This window comes from Camarhynchus parvulus, chromosome 2 (genome assembly GCF_901933205.1).
Source record: "Camarhynchus parvulus chromosome 2, STF_HiC, whole genome shotgun sequence".
Lineage (NCBI taxonomy): Eukaryota > Metazoa > Chordata > Aves > Passeriformes > Thraupidae > Camarhynchus > Camarhynchus parvulus.
In genome coordinates, this window is record NC_044572.1 from 62,052,410 (window position 1) to 62,067,447 (window position 15,038).

Sequence of the window (15,038 nt, forward strand, 5' to 3'; positions counted from 1 at the left end):
CATCTTCTGCTGTGATGTTGGCACTTGGGGATTGGTTTAGAATAGAGGTGCACTGTCTAGCATGGGTGATAGGTATTGGAAGGTAAAAGTAAATATGATATACGTAATTTGTAGTACAAAAGACGACGCAGCCTTGGGGTGGGCGGAGAGTGCCTGGAACTGTCTTGCTGAGCTGACCTCGGCAGGGCAGGAGAAAATTTTTTATAGATAAGATAAAATAAACAACCTTGAGACCGAGAAATGAAGAGCCCTGACTCCTTCAAGCGCCGGGCTGGGAAAAGAGACTTTCGAACTTTTCTCGGGGTCACTCTGACCAGCTAGAGATCCCGACACAGAAATATCTCTGCTACTTATTCAAAGTTTTCTAAAGTAAGCTAGAAGTTAATTTTTCAAGTTTTGATCAGCTACAATAACCTTTCTATGATTGCACAGTAAACTGTTCCAGCTTTCTTATTTAAAGGAACAAACTTCATATCCCAAAGCCCGCTTAGTGGATGCTAAGAATATGAAAAAATATTATAGAAAAGGTTACTGATTGCAAGTGGGAAAAGTGATAGTTGAGTTCCTTCCTACATTAATCCTAGATTTTTTTCTAGGCTATTCAGGCTTTTGGAAGCCAGTTTGAACTCCTATGAGCATAATCAACCTGAGAAGCACAGTTAGTGGAAAATTCCCATATCATCACTAACTGCCAGCATTTTTAATGCTGTATGTTAACTTAGTCTTGTTTTAATCTGACCTTCTGAAATGAAGGTTCACAATAGCATGACTTGAGCCATACAGAAGAGGACTCTTAACAAAAGTTCTCTTAGTTAAGCTGTGGCTGACGATTCCAATGTCACTCCTGCTAGTAATACCTTAGCTGGAAAAAAGCCCCCAGCAATATGTATCATCAGGGCCTAAAAATGGGGTGGGGGAGAAAGAGGAAAAGGAAGATGAAGACTTTTATCTTCAGGTACCATATACTATTCAAGTACCACGTAGGAAAAAGGCAGCAATAGGAAACTTGAAGATAGTTTTACCCACAGAAATCAATTAAAAATATGTCTAAAAACACAACATTTCAGTACTTAAAATGCTGCTATTTTGCTGGCTTCTCGAACCCCACTCAAGTAAGCTCCTGTAACGGTCTGAGGAAAGTGCCTATTTGTGGCCTGTATCAAAAAAAACAAAAAAAAACAAAGAAAGAAAAAAGTCAATTGTTTCTAAAAGTGATAGTACAAAATTTTAGTTTATAAGATCACTTTTGTTTTCCTTAAGCATATACCTACATTTTTAAAAGCCATGGAAAACTCATTAGAAAGAGCATTAAAGGAAACACTCAAGATTTTTAGCAACTTCAAAACTTGCAAGGAGTCAGCTACAAAAGCAGCAGCGTGTTCTACTATCTGCACTTTAGTGGGGCAGGTTAAGTTCTGCCCCAGTACAGAATGCATCCTACACTACCATAGTGCATTTGTTATGTTACCCACAAGTGGAGTAACAGACAATTTGACTAAAATTTCATTTTACTTGTGACCTGGAATATTTGGCAGACTTCCCATGCTCAGTAATGATACGAATAGAGAGAATTCTGTGTCAAGAATTACTAGCATATTTATATAACAATATTTATATACTACCTCTACATTAATGGTGTTGGATAACAAGAGATGATCTTCCATAAGAAACTGCTCCCAGTAACTTTAATCAATGGTAGCAAAGATACTTACCTCACCAGCAAAAAAAACTTTTCCTTGTATGTCTTCAGCTATCATGTCATAAGCTTCACCGCTGCCCCCGGTTTTCACAAAGCTGTACGCCATCTGCAGCCAAGGGTCATTGCTCCATCGAGTCACAAAAAACTTCACTGGCTCAGGAACCTCCTACATAACCAAAACAGAAGTTAAGCACTGCAAAGAAAACCTCAGAATTGCACAGCTTTTTCTCAAACAGTTTCTAGTCATCTTTGGAGTATTTAGTATTATTAAGATACAGATTAGATCACATTCCAGAATTAAATTCTTTTTTTTTTTATTACAGTAACAAAATAATTTTGTTTGCTAGACTCGCCTGATGCCTGAAACACCACAGCTGCACTATTCTGAATGCAACAGATCTGCATGTTGTAATACACCTATAAGTACACGAGAAAAAAAAATCCCCTTAATATACACATACTCTTGTAAACAAATGCAATACTGATATTCAGCATGTACATATGTATAATGTAAGCAATTTTTGTCTTGGTTAGGCATAATGCTTGTTACATCTAGCTTGTTAAATCTCAAAATTCAATTTTCATTTTGGAGATAATTTTATTCCAATGGATCAATAAGATAATTTATCCAAGATCAGAAAATGAGCTGTCTTGAAAACTAGGTTCAGGGAGAAAACAAAAACCAGGAAGTCAGCGTCTGGCTGAGCCATGACAAGTAATACTGTGTATTCTTTGTCCAACTGCAGCATGCAAATTCCACAGATTTCTACCAAAAAGAGCCTGAGTAACACTTGTATGAAGGCTTAGTCAACTACAGCTGTGTCTTACTCTGGAGGAGCTCAGGACAAGTAAACAAAGCCAGCTCTGCTTGCCTCTTGCACAAGGTCTGCTATCCACAGATAAATTCCATTCAGGCAGCACATGAGAAACTCAAGCTCAAATGATGAAAACAAGGAGCAGCCAAATATGACAAGTTGTATGGACGTCCCAGAAGTAGCTCTGGTACACCCCTGAAGCTATTTTGTCTTTGAAAAATCCCACTGCATCGTCCTCAGGTGACTGAAATTCACCACTGCTGTAAAGCATGGGGACAGCCATGAAATTCACTCTTCTGGACCAGAGTGGCACTGAAACCAAAGACCCATTTGCTGCATTTTCATGAGATCAAGATACAGGTATGTGAACTTCCACTGCATGTGGTTCTTGTAACAATAAAGCCATTACCTAGCCCATGTTTCTAGGAATAGTTGAACTTTCAGATACTGAAGTTCTTCCAAGATCATTAATCCCAACATTTGAACCATCAGTAAAACTTGAGAGATCACCCCTGAACACAATCATTCCTGGGGATCTAACTGTTTGAAGTAAATCAATTGAGGCATTATTGTCTCTAGAGTGGAATGCAAATAACATTGCTAAGTGATAGTGTTTTGTTTGCCCTAAATTTTCCTGATTTTCCGATTAGTTTTCATCCTAATGATGACCTGGGGGAAGAAAAAAAGGTAGAAACTTTTATCTAGGGTTTTTTTACATGCAGGATGTAGGGCCCTTGCTAGATCATTTTGCCCATACCTCCATCCCAAGACAGCTGATAACGGGTTGTTAGTTAGTAGAAGAGAAATGGATTGGATTGGTTTGGGGGTGTTGTAATTTCAGTTGCCTTGGCATGGCAGAAGGCAGAAATCAATCAAATTCATCTAGCTTAAAGATCTTACTATATATTAGAAGTGGTGATGACCAGAAAAAAAGTGACAACTAAGTAAGAAGTATGTTTTGTGTTACCTGCCTGAAGTACTACTTTTAATCAATTTTGCTTTTTAAAAGCATTTTAAAGGATGGTAGTTCATTTCTATTTTTCAGTTATATACTGCTGTCCTTCAGAGAGATCTAAGGTATTTCAATATACATTTTTCACACAAAAGACCAAAAATTGTGATTTTTAGTATGTCTCAAAACCTATTCCTTGAAACTGACAAGAAAATAATTGTTTTAAATGTCAAAGGTCTGACTATACATCATGAAGGACTACATTTGAAAGCTTTTATTCTGGTGACAAGTTAATTCATGTCTTAATGGAAGAGGCTCACTTCTCTTACCTGCTCCTTAAACAGCTCTCGGAGTACAGTCATACACTGTTGCAGTACTTGTTGATCATCTAAATTCTTAATGGTTGTCACAGCATCTCCGGTGACCACTGACATTAAAATGCTTTCTTTGCCCTAAAAACAAGAGCTTATTAAGTATTTCATAAACAGTCTCTTTTAATTGGTATTGCAAAGATATTTCCAGCTGCAAAGCAACTGTTGCTCTAGAGAAAAGTGGGTTTGACTCCTTGGAACAAAGGATGCATATTCTACAGTAATTATGCTCAAATTACTACATCTTCTGATGTCTTGTTCACAGATCTGTTACAGTCAGCCTCTTTTACTACTTGTTGAATTCACTGAAAACTTCCTATCTGCCTACTTAAAGGCTGTACCCCAAAAGAATTACACTGATAGTGTTATTCTTTGTGACCCTCTTAAGCTTCAGTTTTGTGCCAAACTTTCACCTCAGCTGTACTCCATTTCCATAATGTGGTGACAGAGAGAGTCTATTTAAATACTAGTTAGATGTGCTTTTTATTAGACCAATACTACGTTCTGACCAGCAGCTTTTGGACCAAGAAATGAAAGGTCATGTCTACTGGTATTTCCTTCCACCTGATGACATCTGCTACCATGCAGAAATTTTAGAGGTGAATTGGTGAGCAGGGAAGAGCACACAGGTTCTGAGTGCCTTTAAAGCACTCTGCCTCTCTTCCTCATGAGAGGGAATAATTCTTCTGTTACTGACTTTGATAATTAGTAGAGAATAGCTATCAAGAAAATTAAGCATTATATGTAGGGTGTCTGGACAGCACCAGCACACTGAACCTCTTGTAGCATGAGCTTAAGAGTACTGGAGAGAAGTCATTTAAGCAAAGTTGTATATGGGCACAAATCAGGCAGTAACAGAGCACAAACGTCACAGGATGGTCTCCTTTTGGAGTAAGACATCAGGTTACAAAATGGCCTTTTAATTGCTACCAAGCAGTAAGCAGCAGCTGTTGTAAAAGTATGAAGAGGTACAACGTAAATGTGTAATGTATCTGCTTGGAACTGGCAGGGAAGAGAAACGTGATGTCAATGCAGTGGTTTCAATTTGCTTTGAAATTCATGAGTATGAAACTGACCCTACAGATCTCAGTTTCACGCAGAACTTGGTGTTTATCTTTTCTTCTGCTATTCCAAATAGTTATTCAGACTACTGCAAGCCAGTAGTAAGCATTAGTAAGTCAGCATGATCATTTAAACTGAATTTTTAGCTGATTTAATAAGGAGACAGAGTCCTAAACTGGAAGTGACTAGTAGCCTTTTTCCCACATTAGCAGGTTTATAGTAAAGTATTACAGACTTGTCTTCAGTAGAGATTGAGAATGTACTTGCTTGTATATTAGTCTGTATCTGAACAATGGAAAACATTCCCATTTATTACAACAAAATATTGATGAGCTTTATCTAGATAAATAACACTGCTTCTTCCACTACTTTTAATAGCTGCAGATGGGGGGGGGGGGGGAAAGAAGAAAAATTTTGTTGTTTAGTAATTATTACACCTAGATTTCAAACTGAATTTATGAAGGGCCAAGAGAAAACACTGTTGGCATATATCATACCTCTGGATCCATGTCATAGAAGACACTAAAGAGCCCACGTTGGCTGGAATTAGGTGGAACATGACCAAAAAAATCAGCTCCTTGAATTTTACTGTCCCAAAATCTATATGGAAACTGCAAGGCGATCTAGAAAGATATGAAAAAAATGGAATTTAAGCATTTCATACCACAAAATTCATAAGAGGATATGGTATATGTTCTTCTAACGCATTTTCCTGTTTCCACTCATTTAGACACAGCTCTTCCTATGAATGGGTCTCAACAGAGAACAAATGAACCTGTCCTCCAAGGGGGACAGGCAAAGAAAAAAAAATGCTGATGTCATAAATTGCAAATGCACAGAATATCAAATCCACAATGGAAGTAATTGTGTGAAATGCTCAAGTAATTTGGCTGATTTTTTTTTAAACCTAATGTATAACTTAAATGAGCGGCATCCTGTATTTGGAGTATCTTAATATTGTCTTTAAATTTCAACATTGTCATAATCCTGTTTCTAGCATTACTTTGTTACTGTTTTGTTCTAAGCACACATCTTACTGGGGAGCTTTTCAGGAGAGGCTGTGTTTTTGTATTGGGAAAGGGTAGGAGATTTTACACTGGTCCAACACACAACTTGCAGTATTCTTCGCAAATACTTTATGAATTTACTAGGTTAAAATGACCTGAAATAAACACATTATTGGAATTCTGAAAGATCCAGGACCACCATGAATCTAAATTAATAACAAAATATTTACGCCATGAAATTCTGCTGCAAACAGTTTCTTTAAAACTGCCATTAAGGTGTGAAATCTAAGAAGCAGAAATACATGTGATGACCGATAATATTTTGCTCTCCTGGGCTACTGTATACAAGTAAAATATAAATGTATGTTTATGCATCATAAACCCTGATAAATACACTGCAAAAGCAGCAGGGACAGAACAACCAATGTTTCTATGAAAAGAAAATTGAAGATAATACAAAATCACTTACTTTCTCAATGACTCCCGCTCCCAAACTATTAATGGCTTTAATTTTTTTTTCTGACAGTGGAGGATTAAACTGAATGGCATTTTTCTGAAGAAGGGCCAGGGGTACAGTCACCAATACCTGAAAGAAATAGCTACAATCACAACAGTACCGAGACCTGAATACAGTACTTAAGCATCACAACATCCTCCTAACTATCTTGGATTATGCTAGTAGGATGCAGCATAATAATGAGCCAGACATTTCTAGATTAGTGTCTGGTTTTAGTTCCCATTAATGGGAAACACATGCCTTACATTCAGGTGAGAACAGAACCCACAGTTCACTAATTTTAAGTCGTAGTCTGGTGAACTGCTTGTATCACAGTGGCTAACCATGCTACCAATACTTCAGTAAATTATGTCAATGGCTCTCAGATTAACTAAACTGTCTGTGTGAAATGAGAGATAGAAAGTCAGTGATTTGGTTTGGTTTGAATTCCTTTAGAGATTCCTTCTCTTTAAAATACACTCAGTAACACTGTTGATGTCAATCCAATCTTTATCAAGTCTCATTTTAAAAATTACTGAAAGCTGAATTACTCAGCATGAAGAAGGTGGGGATACAAGGAATAAGAGAGATTGAGAAATAGGGGTTGTCAAATCTTGAAATTTTAACATGATACACATGCTAAGGGGGGTAAAGCTGAGCAGGGAATGGAACTAAATAACATAAATGTCACTTCAAAGACCAGATAAAAATCTATTTGCTTCACATTTTTAGTACTACCCTTTATAGTCCTTAGTTTTTCAAGTCAACTCATACTGAAATCTCAAACATGCTCACCAAAAATTAGGCTCTAGGATACCCTAATAAAGGCCACTAAAATACATGAGTATTTATCTTTGAATGGGGAGAAAATGGACTAAATAGTATTCTGAGAGAAAGAAAAAACCAGACATGTACTGTGTGTTCTCTAAAATTCTTAGTCTTGAAGTATACTTGGTACCTTTTGTGTTGTCCACACTGTTCCATCTGCAGTAGTGATCTGCACTTCTTCACCAGAATAGTCAATACTCTGAACCTATTGAAAGACACATTGAGTGTATGACAAAATGTACATATGCAATGCAAATTCCAGCAAGAATAGCTAAAATAGCACTTGTCAGCAATCTAGAAAGTGAATAACACTAATTTCCAGAGAAAATCTGAAAGACAAAAAATAGCCTTCATGAAGATGAAAAAGAAAAATCATCATGATTCTAACATGTAAGATCATATAATAATATTTAGGTACTGATAGTCCTCAGAGAGAATTTCAGAAATGTTGAAATTGTCCTCTTGGTTCTTTTTAAAGACAAATTGAAACAGTCATAGGCACAGATTTGCCTGGTCCCAAAGAATATAAATACATGACTGGGTGTTTCAAAGCAATCCAAGACAGGCACTGCATCAATGTTTTCCAGACTCACTGGGAAATTCAGCCGGATGTCCAGCCCTTCTGCCAACTTATCGATCACAGTTGAATATCCCACTGTTAGGAGAGTGTGATCTCCAGCAAACTGGGCAAAAAATTCATTGTGGTCCCATGAGCGTGCAGATACCTGTGGACAGAACATAACTGGCTGTTTCTACTGGTGAGGGGACATGGGTACTATGAGAAGTTCCACACTTTAGAAGAAACCACCCTAGCCCCTTTGCAACTGGGAAAAAAAAAAGTTTATCACCAGAATTCATGGCAATGCTGACAAAATCAAAATGCTTATTTACCTAATGCTATAACATATGAATTGCTGGATTAAGAAAAGTCATAACATGGGTTGGTCACTAGCAGGGAATTTATGGTTCTGCTTAGCAGAGAAAACAGGGAAAATAGTACAAAAATCCGAGGGAATTGCAGTGTATTTATTTCAGTTGACTGTATCTAGCAAAGTAATCAAATTTTACAGCCTTAGGACTTCATATAAAAATAGAAATAGCTTATTTCCCAACATAAAGAGGAAAATAAGACACCAAAAAACCCAACTTGATGGAATTATTCTGTCATTTTGGAGGTTGTTCCATGATACCTTTCATTGACCTTGTCCTCCAACCCCTGCAACCTTATAGTTAATAAAACAGTTATTGCACTAAGCAATTGCCATTTGGCAGTGAAAAATCTGAAACAATTCTCAAACTACTATTCAGATGCCAATTCCTATAATTGCAGATGCATAAAATCAATCATATTTTGATTTTTAAATTTAAGGTAAAGTAGATTTTTGCATCTTTCTTAATTCCCCTGGGCACTCATGGAATATGAAAATTTGACTTATCAAAATATTTTCCAGTGATTGCTCTGGTATAGCATTGTCTTGCAGATTTTTGTTATGTTCTTGTGTGCTTCTCAGTTCAGATTTGTGCATCTACACATACCAGTCAGCTGTCCCACTGCTGTAGTACAATTGACACTAAATGTCTTTAAACGTAGCAACAGGACCGAGTAAACAATGCACTGCCAACAACATGATACTTTTGTATTTCCTGGAGCTGCCTGGCTGAAACTGAAGTCAGGAGGGCAGCCAAGAGAGTACCTAGGAGTGGTGAACTGGGGCTCACCACCAGCAGGTTGGAACATTTCAGGAGTCAAATGCCTTTATTCTCAAGATACATAGCAGGGTAGAGAAATACCTCCGTTTCTGAACAGAGCTGAGAAGCAGAAGTCACACCCAGCATCTGAGGAGGAGTAACTGTCCTGTGAATCCTATCACCCAGCATCTCAGCAAAATGCCCAGCTCCCTTCTAACCATCTACTCTCAACTTATACTTAAAGAGCATCTCACTGGAAGCACATCAGGAGCTCCCATCAGATTAAATCAGGCAGTGCTGCAGTCAGTGTCTCAGTGCTTTCAAACAACAGGTTATGCGCGTAGGAATAGTCAGGATAGCTGATTCTTCCTCTAGGGCCATAGAATGCATCAGGTGATTTCTCAATGTTACTTCTGACTCTGTCTCCTGTGAAGCTCAGTCCCTTCAGAACACAGCTGTCAAAACTCACCTGAGAGAGATTGCTGCCGCAGGCATATTCCAAATTACTGAGATGGAACTGCAGTACTTTTTCTTCCAGCTCACTGAACTGGATACCAGACTCCTGAATAAAGGCTTTATAGATCTCTTGTATTTTTTCTGTGAAAGAACACATTTAAAATAAGAATATATGACAATTTGTCAGAAGTGCTACTGCATTTCAACATGCTGTTCCCTGGATCACAAGATTTTCATGCTTATAGCTAATTTGTACCAAGATGCTTTTCTTCTCATAGAAAAAAAAAAAGCAAAACCACAAGATCTTTTCACTGATAGAGTATAACTTTGTTCTTTACTCACAGGTTTCTGAGTGAGACAGGAGAGAAATGAATTGTTTAGCAATCATGAATGTAGAGTTGAAGATTTCAGGTAAAATACACTTTAAGATAATGGAGGATCTTTGCAAATAAATCCTGATTAATTTTTACAGTATCAAAGAACTGAGAAATTTGATCTAGGGTTCACTGAAGAACATAGGAGTTACTAATTCTGTCTCACAGAATCCATGCTGAAGAGATTTGGAGGCAGACATTTCTGAACAAGTTTATTTTTTGCTGTTGAGTTTGCAAGCTGTGAGTGTGGTGGGAGGTGTTACCAATGGAGATGGGACTATTCTTGCCAGCAGAAGGCTTTGATCAGGCTCTTTTTTAGGCAGATTAGTCAAAAAATATAAGAGCTAAGTCTAGCATGGCCTGCTTCAGCCAGAAGCAAGTCTTTGGAACTGCTAGTGAAACTAGTTATACTGAAAAAGCTACCTCACGAAAACAAGATACAATATCAGAAATACCTATTGGATTTAAGGTCAGATGGACAGCCACAAACTTATAAAATCATCTGATGTAACAGCCAATTTAATATAGAACTTTATGAACACAGCCAACATCTTCAATACATGTCTCACGTTTACAATACATGTCTCACTTACCACCAAGAGGAACATCTTGATGTTGGGTTTTATCTTTTCTCCACTCAGAGACGACATCTAGGATGGCATTGAAATGAAAGTCCATACGTTTATCAATAGTGGGATCTGTTATCCTTCCACCTTCCTGGATCAAGTCACATTTCTCCCCTAGTTTGTGCATTTTAATGCCAAGCTTAAGAAAAAGACATTTTATTGCTTTTTTAAGTATGGAAAACTACAGCACCCAGCCCACTCAAAGTTACTTAACCTAAGGTGAGTGCCTCACATTTAAGTGATACCATTTAAAAAACATCAACAACTTTAGTCAGAGTAACTCTTGCTCTCTTCAAACTGGAATATCAACAATCCTTCTATCTGTTAATTGTCCACAAATTGGTTTTTTCCCACTTTTCCATCCTTTCCTTTACTGGGGATTCAAAGAAACTTTCTCTGGAATTGTCCTGTCAGGCAAGGGAAAGTTGCAGTACAGAAATTTAGTCTGGTAATCAAACATGATGAACCAGTCTCCTTTATTTCTACCTCAATTTATTTTCTAAGTCACAATTAAAATCAGTTACTTTCTACGACTTTCTGGTGTCTGAGGCCCAAACAGTTCCCTGAATTCAGAAATTGACAAGATACTGCTTGCCAGTTAACCACCAATGTTATTAACCACCAAGCAAAGAAAGAAATTATTTGGAATTAAACCTTGCTTTGTTTGTCCAACCTGCATTGAAAACACAACAGAGCTAAACTGAAATAAAGATGGTTTTGAAGTGTACAGAGTCAATCCAGACAAAATAGCACAAATACAGTGCTAATTTCTTCCTAGGGGCTTTTTACTTAGGACATGCTCCAGTGTTTTTCGCATAACCTTCTCTAGGCTGTTGGTCACCACTGCATATCTTGAGATACAGCTGAACTTTCAATGAAAAATTACATTAAATGACCACAAAGGGATGAGTTTCTAAAGTGTATCCAGAAGTCACTGTTCCCCATTTCATAAATAAAACATGATTCTTTTAAAAAAACAGAATTTCTTCATGGCACTACAGGGCATTAACAATTAAAATGGCATGGCTGGATTTGCACGTGTCTCTGAGGAAAACCCATACTCAGATTCCACATGGAGAAATTCAGATTCCTACCTCCAAAAAACCAAAACCAAACTAGCAAGTAATAAGAATTTTTAAAGAAATTGAACTGCAGCATGTTTGCATCAGTAGCAATTTAATTGTTAGACATGTTGATCTTAACTAGAGCAGAATTTTACTAGAAATATCGAGAGGCAGCAAAGGCAAATCCATCACAAAAGCAGTAGCCTCCCACAGTAAAGCCTTTCCCAGCCCTAAGGAAAGATGCTGGGGCTTTTTATGTTACTACCTGTAGAAAAGAGGAAAAAAGTGGTTTCCTCTGGTTCTGAAGCTGGAGCCACCTTGCTTTTCTTTACATAATGTCCCTGAAACCATTCTAGAGCCCTTCTCCGTTCCCAACTGTTATCAAAGATATATTAGCAATGTGGGGTTTACTTACAATGCAGAACAGGATTTTAATCATGTCACAAGAAAAGGACTCCCACCCTTACCCAGCCATCTGAGGCTGGCTTTAACAAGTTTTTCACTAGTGATAATCATGACCACTGCAGGAACCCACTTGCTCACACATTAGTGCCATTGGGTTATTGACACATCCATTGACGATTTGTGCACCTCTTCCAACAGTGACTCCTGTGAATGTCTTGTCATCCCACACTCGGCCACCAATTCTGTCTTTAGCTTCTAAAACAATGACCTGTGGCAAAGTGCAGCTTAGTAAATTGCAAGATTTAATTCTATTAAACATATCCGTTCAACTCCAGAGCAAAGGAGAAAACAAAACACAAAAATAAAACCCCGAGCCAATCCAGCAATATTAGCAATCTTAACACTTTTTTTCATTTCTGGATTATTTGTAGTTAATTTATGCATTTAAATCATCTTAGAAAGGTTACACTTTGGGATATACACATATAAAATAACTTTTACTTTAGAAACAAGCTGAACAAAAATAAGCCTTCTTTTTAAAAAAGCTGGAGATTTATTCTGGAAATCCCAAAATTGGAGTTTAAGGCATGCTACAGGCTATTGAACACAATGATCTGTGTGCAGTGTCTGTATAAAATATATGCTGCATACTGTTTAATTTTAGATACAAATAAATGCTGGTTTTAAACAGCAGGTTTACTCAGTAAAACCCCAGATTAATTAGGGTGCCCTGTACATACATGTTTGTAACAAGAATGTAGGCTTTTTCTTTCTGATGAACAACACTCTTCAATGAGAGCAAGTCTGATTTCTTTAAGTAATGTACTCTAAAGCTTCTTACCTTAATTCCAAAGTTGTGCAGTTGTCGGGCTGCTGCTAATCCTGCTGCACCAGCCCCAACAATAATGACAGATTTCTAAAAAATATTAAAGTATTTAAATAAAAACAGTTAGAAATAAAATAGAAATTGTAATTTCACTCTCATTTGCTAAAGGTAAAAATGTTTGTAGAAGTCTAGGCTCTCTTGTCATCTAAAGTAATCTGTGATAACTTTTAAAGATGGCAGTGCATTTAATATAGAAAAAAGATCAGCGGTAGCTTTGAAAATAGTTAAAGTTTTTAAGGACTTCAAAAGAAGATGCCTCAGGTTTTTTTAACAGAAAGAGCTGAAGAACAAGAAGTTACAAGAGTAGGAATCTAATTGAATTATCAGACAAGAAACATACTCATCTTGTAAAGATTTCAATCATAGATTGGTTGACCAGTAAAAACTATTTTATAAATGAAAAACATCTACAAATACACTTTCCAAACATGACTTACAATTTCTAGGAGATACCCTTTTACAGAATACAGTAATTTAATAAGCTTTGGGTGCTAACAACTTTCTAGTCATAAACATCTTCCCTCTTAATCACAGTTCTTGCAAACCAACATGGAATAGCAGTTTCCTCGCCTATGGAAGCAGAGGTGTATTATAGGAGCCACAGAATCTGTATATTTTTCACACAGTTCCCATCCATTTGAACAGCACATTGAAAACACAAACCCATGGGAATGAACTCCATAGATTTTAGTGGGGAAAAAAATCTTTTTTGGAAGGAGTCTCATTGATGTAGTTTCTGTACCCATTGAAGGCATAAGAGAACAATGTTCAAAACTTTCCATATATTAGGTTTTAGATGTAATTTTACCTATCATCCCATCCATTTATGTAAATGAGCCAAAAATCCAGAACCAAAAAAATTATTGCATGCACCATGTAGTTTTATAGCACTAATAACATAGAGATTATCACAGCAACTTACATTGTGGTATTCCTTAGGAAGAAGGTACTGGTCAGAATTGACTGACAAAATCCCTGTATTAATTAACCCTTTCCTTGTCATAAAATACAGGATCCTCTCCATTTCCTGAACACAGCGGATCCGCACAAGCCCCCGAACAATTATATGATGGATACATTTTTGAGGGGTGAGAGCCTCCTGCAAAGGAGAAATGAAGAATAGAAATTGTTGATTTTTGAATAGTCCATTTATTCATACATTTACATCATATTTAAACTGTAAACCAAATGGTAAAAAAATCACGCCTCAGGCTTCTGAGATCATTTTAGAATTTCCACCAAAGAATTTTTGTGGAAATTTCTTGTTAGAGAGCTTTACACAGTATGGTAACAATTTATTAAGTAAGATTAGCATGGAATAGAACCAAATGAGTCTACAAGAGACTTTTGATAACTCCATGGTGTGTTCCATTAGTACAGGAAGCATTAGTGTTCCATTAGTACAGGTATTGATGCAGATTCCCATTTACAAAATGAATCTACATGGTGGCAATGTTCACAATGGCATTCCAGTAAAATCCATTCCAAAATATTCTGAAGGAAAAGGAGATTAATATCCAAAACCTTTCACATAAATGCAGACATCCATATCAGAAAGCATTGGTATGTGAAACTTCAGGAGTTCTACTGAAGGCAGTGCCATAGGCTTAGCCTAAACAAAAAGACAATCACTTCCCTGTCCAACAATCAGGTTAAAAAAAATTTAAATAATAAAACACCACAAAACACTGTTTAGATGTGTTCAAGCATCCCTTTAAAAAGTTAATAGCTGGGCAAGCACTGTAGAGTGATAATAATTTTAAAACTTTTGATTTTTATTGCAGAAGAAGCTCCTATGCAGGGAAGGGATAGGAAAAGGGGAAAAGGGGGAAAGGGGGAAAAGGGGGAAAAAGGAAAAGGGGAAAAGGAAGGGGAAAAGGGGAAAGAAAAACTCAACCCCAACAAGTCCGCAAAACCCAGCCAATCTTAGAATGGACTTTCAAAAACATGGGAGCAATTTTTCTCCCATGAAAATTCAACCCAAATATGGGTGCATAAGGAGACATCCAAGGAGTCCCCATACCAGAAAAGCTGCTATTATTTTTAAACAAACAAATTAATTATCATCATCTCTTACCTTGCAGTTTGTGTACCACAAAGCCAAAATCAAGTTTCTCAATGCCAGGTACATGGTAGGGTCTCGTGAATATTCTGGGAACTCATAGAGCTCATCCAGTTCCATGACATCTGGCCTCACACAGAGTGCTTTCCCACATTCATTGGGCTGGTAAAAAGGCTGGAAATACTTGTTCATGCCTGCAACTGCATAAAGAACACACCAGGAATTAGTCATACTCCATCATATCTT

At 37.1% G+C, this 15,038-nt stretch overlaps 1 protein-coding gene across 2 annotated transcripts in view; it reads right to left on the bottom strand.

Annotated features, from left to right (window-relative positions):
• KDM1B (lysine demethylase 1B) overlaps positions 1–15,038 on the bottom strand; it is a 25,987-nt gene continuing 10,949 nt past the window's right edge. For both annotated transcript variants that reach the window (XM_030943599.1, XM_030943600.1), the window contains exons 10-22: positions 14,808–14,992; positions 13,653–13,829; positions 12,686–12,760; positions 11,975–12,112; positions 10,343–10,514; positions 9,389–9,516; positions 7,824–7,955; positions 7,361–7,435; positions 6,376–6,492; positions 5,397–5,522; positions 3,796–3,918; positions 1,713–1,865; positions 1–1,154 (exon numbers count right to left, since the gene is read on the bottom strand). In XM_030943599.1, the coding sequence (XP_030799459.1) occupies positions 1,071–1,154; positions 1,713–1,865; positions 3,796–3,918; positions 5,397–5,522; positions 6,376–6,492; positions 7,361–7,435; positions 7,824–7,955; positions 9,389–9,516; positions 10,343–10,514; positions 11,975–12,112; positions 12,686–12,760; positions 13,653–13,829; positions 14,808–14,992 (1,685 nt within the window). In that variant the 3' untranslated portion in view covers positions 1–1,070. The remainder of the gene's footprint in view (positions 1,155–1,712; positions 1,866–3,795; positions 3,919–5,396; positions 5,523–6,375; positions 6,493–7,360; positions 7,436–7,823; positions 7,956–9,388; positions 9,517–10,342; positions 10,515–11,974; positions 12,113–12,685; positions 12,761–13,652; positions 13,830–14,807; positions 14,993–15,038) is intronic.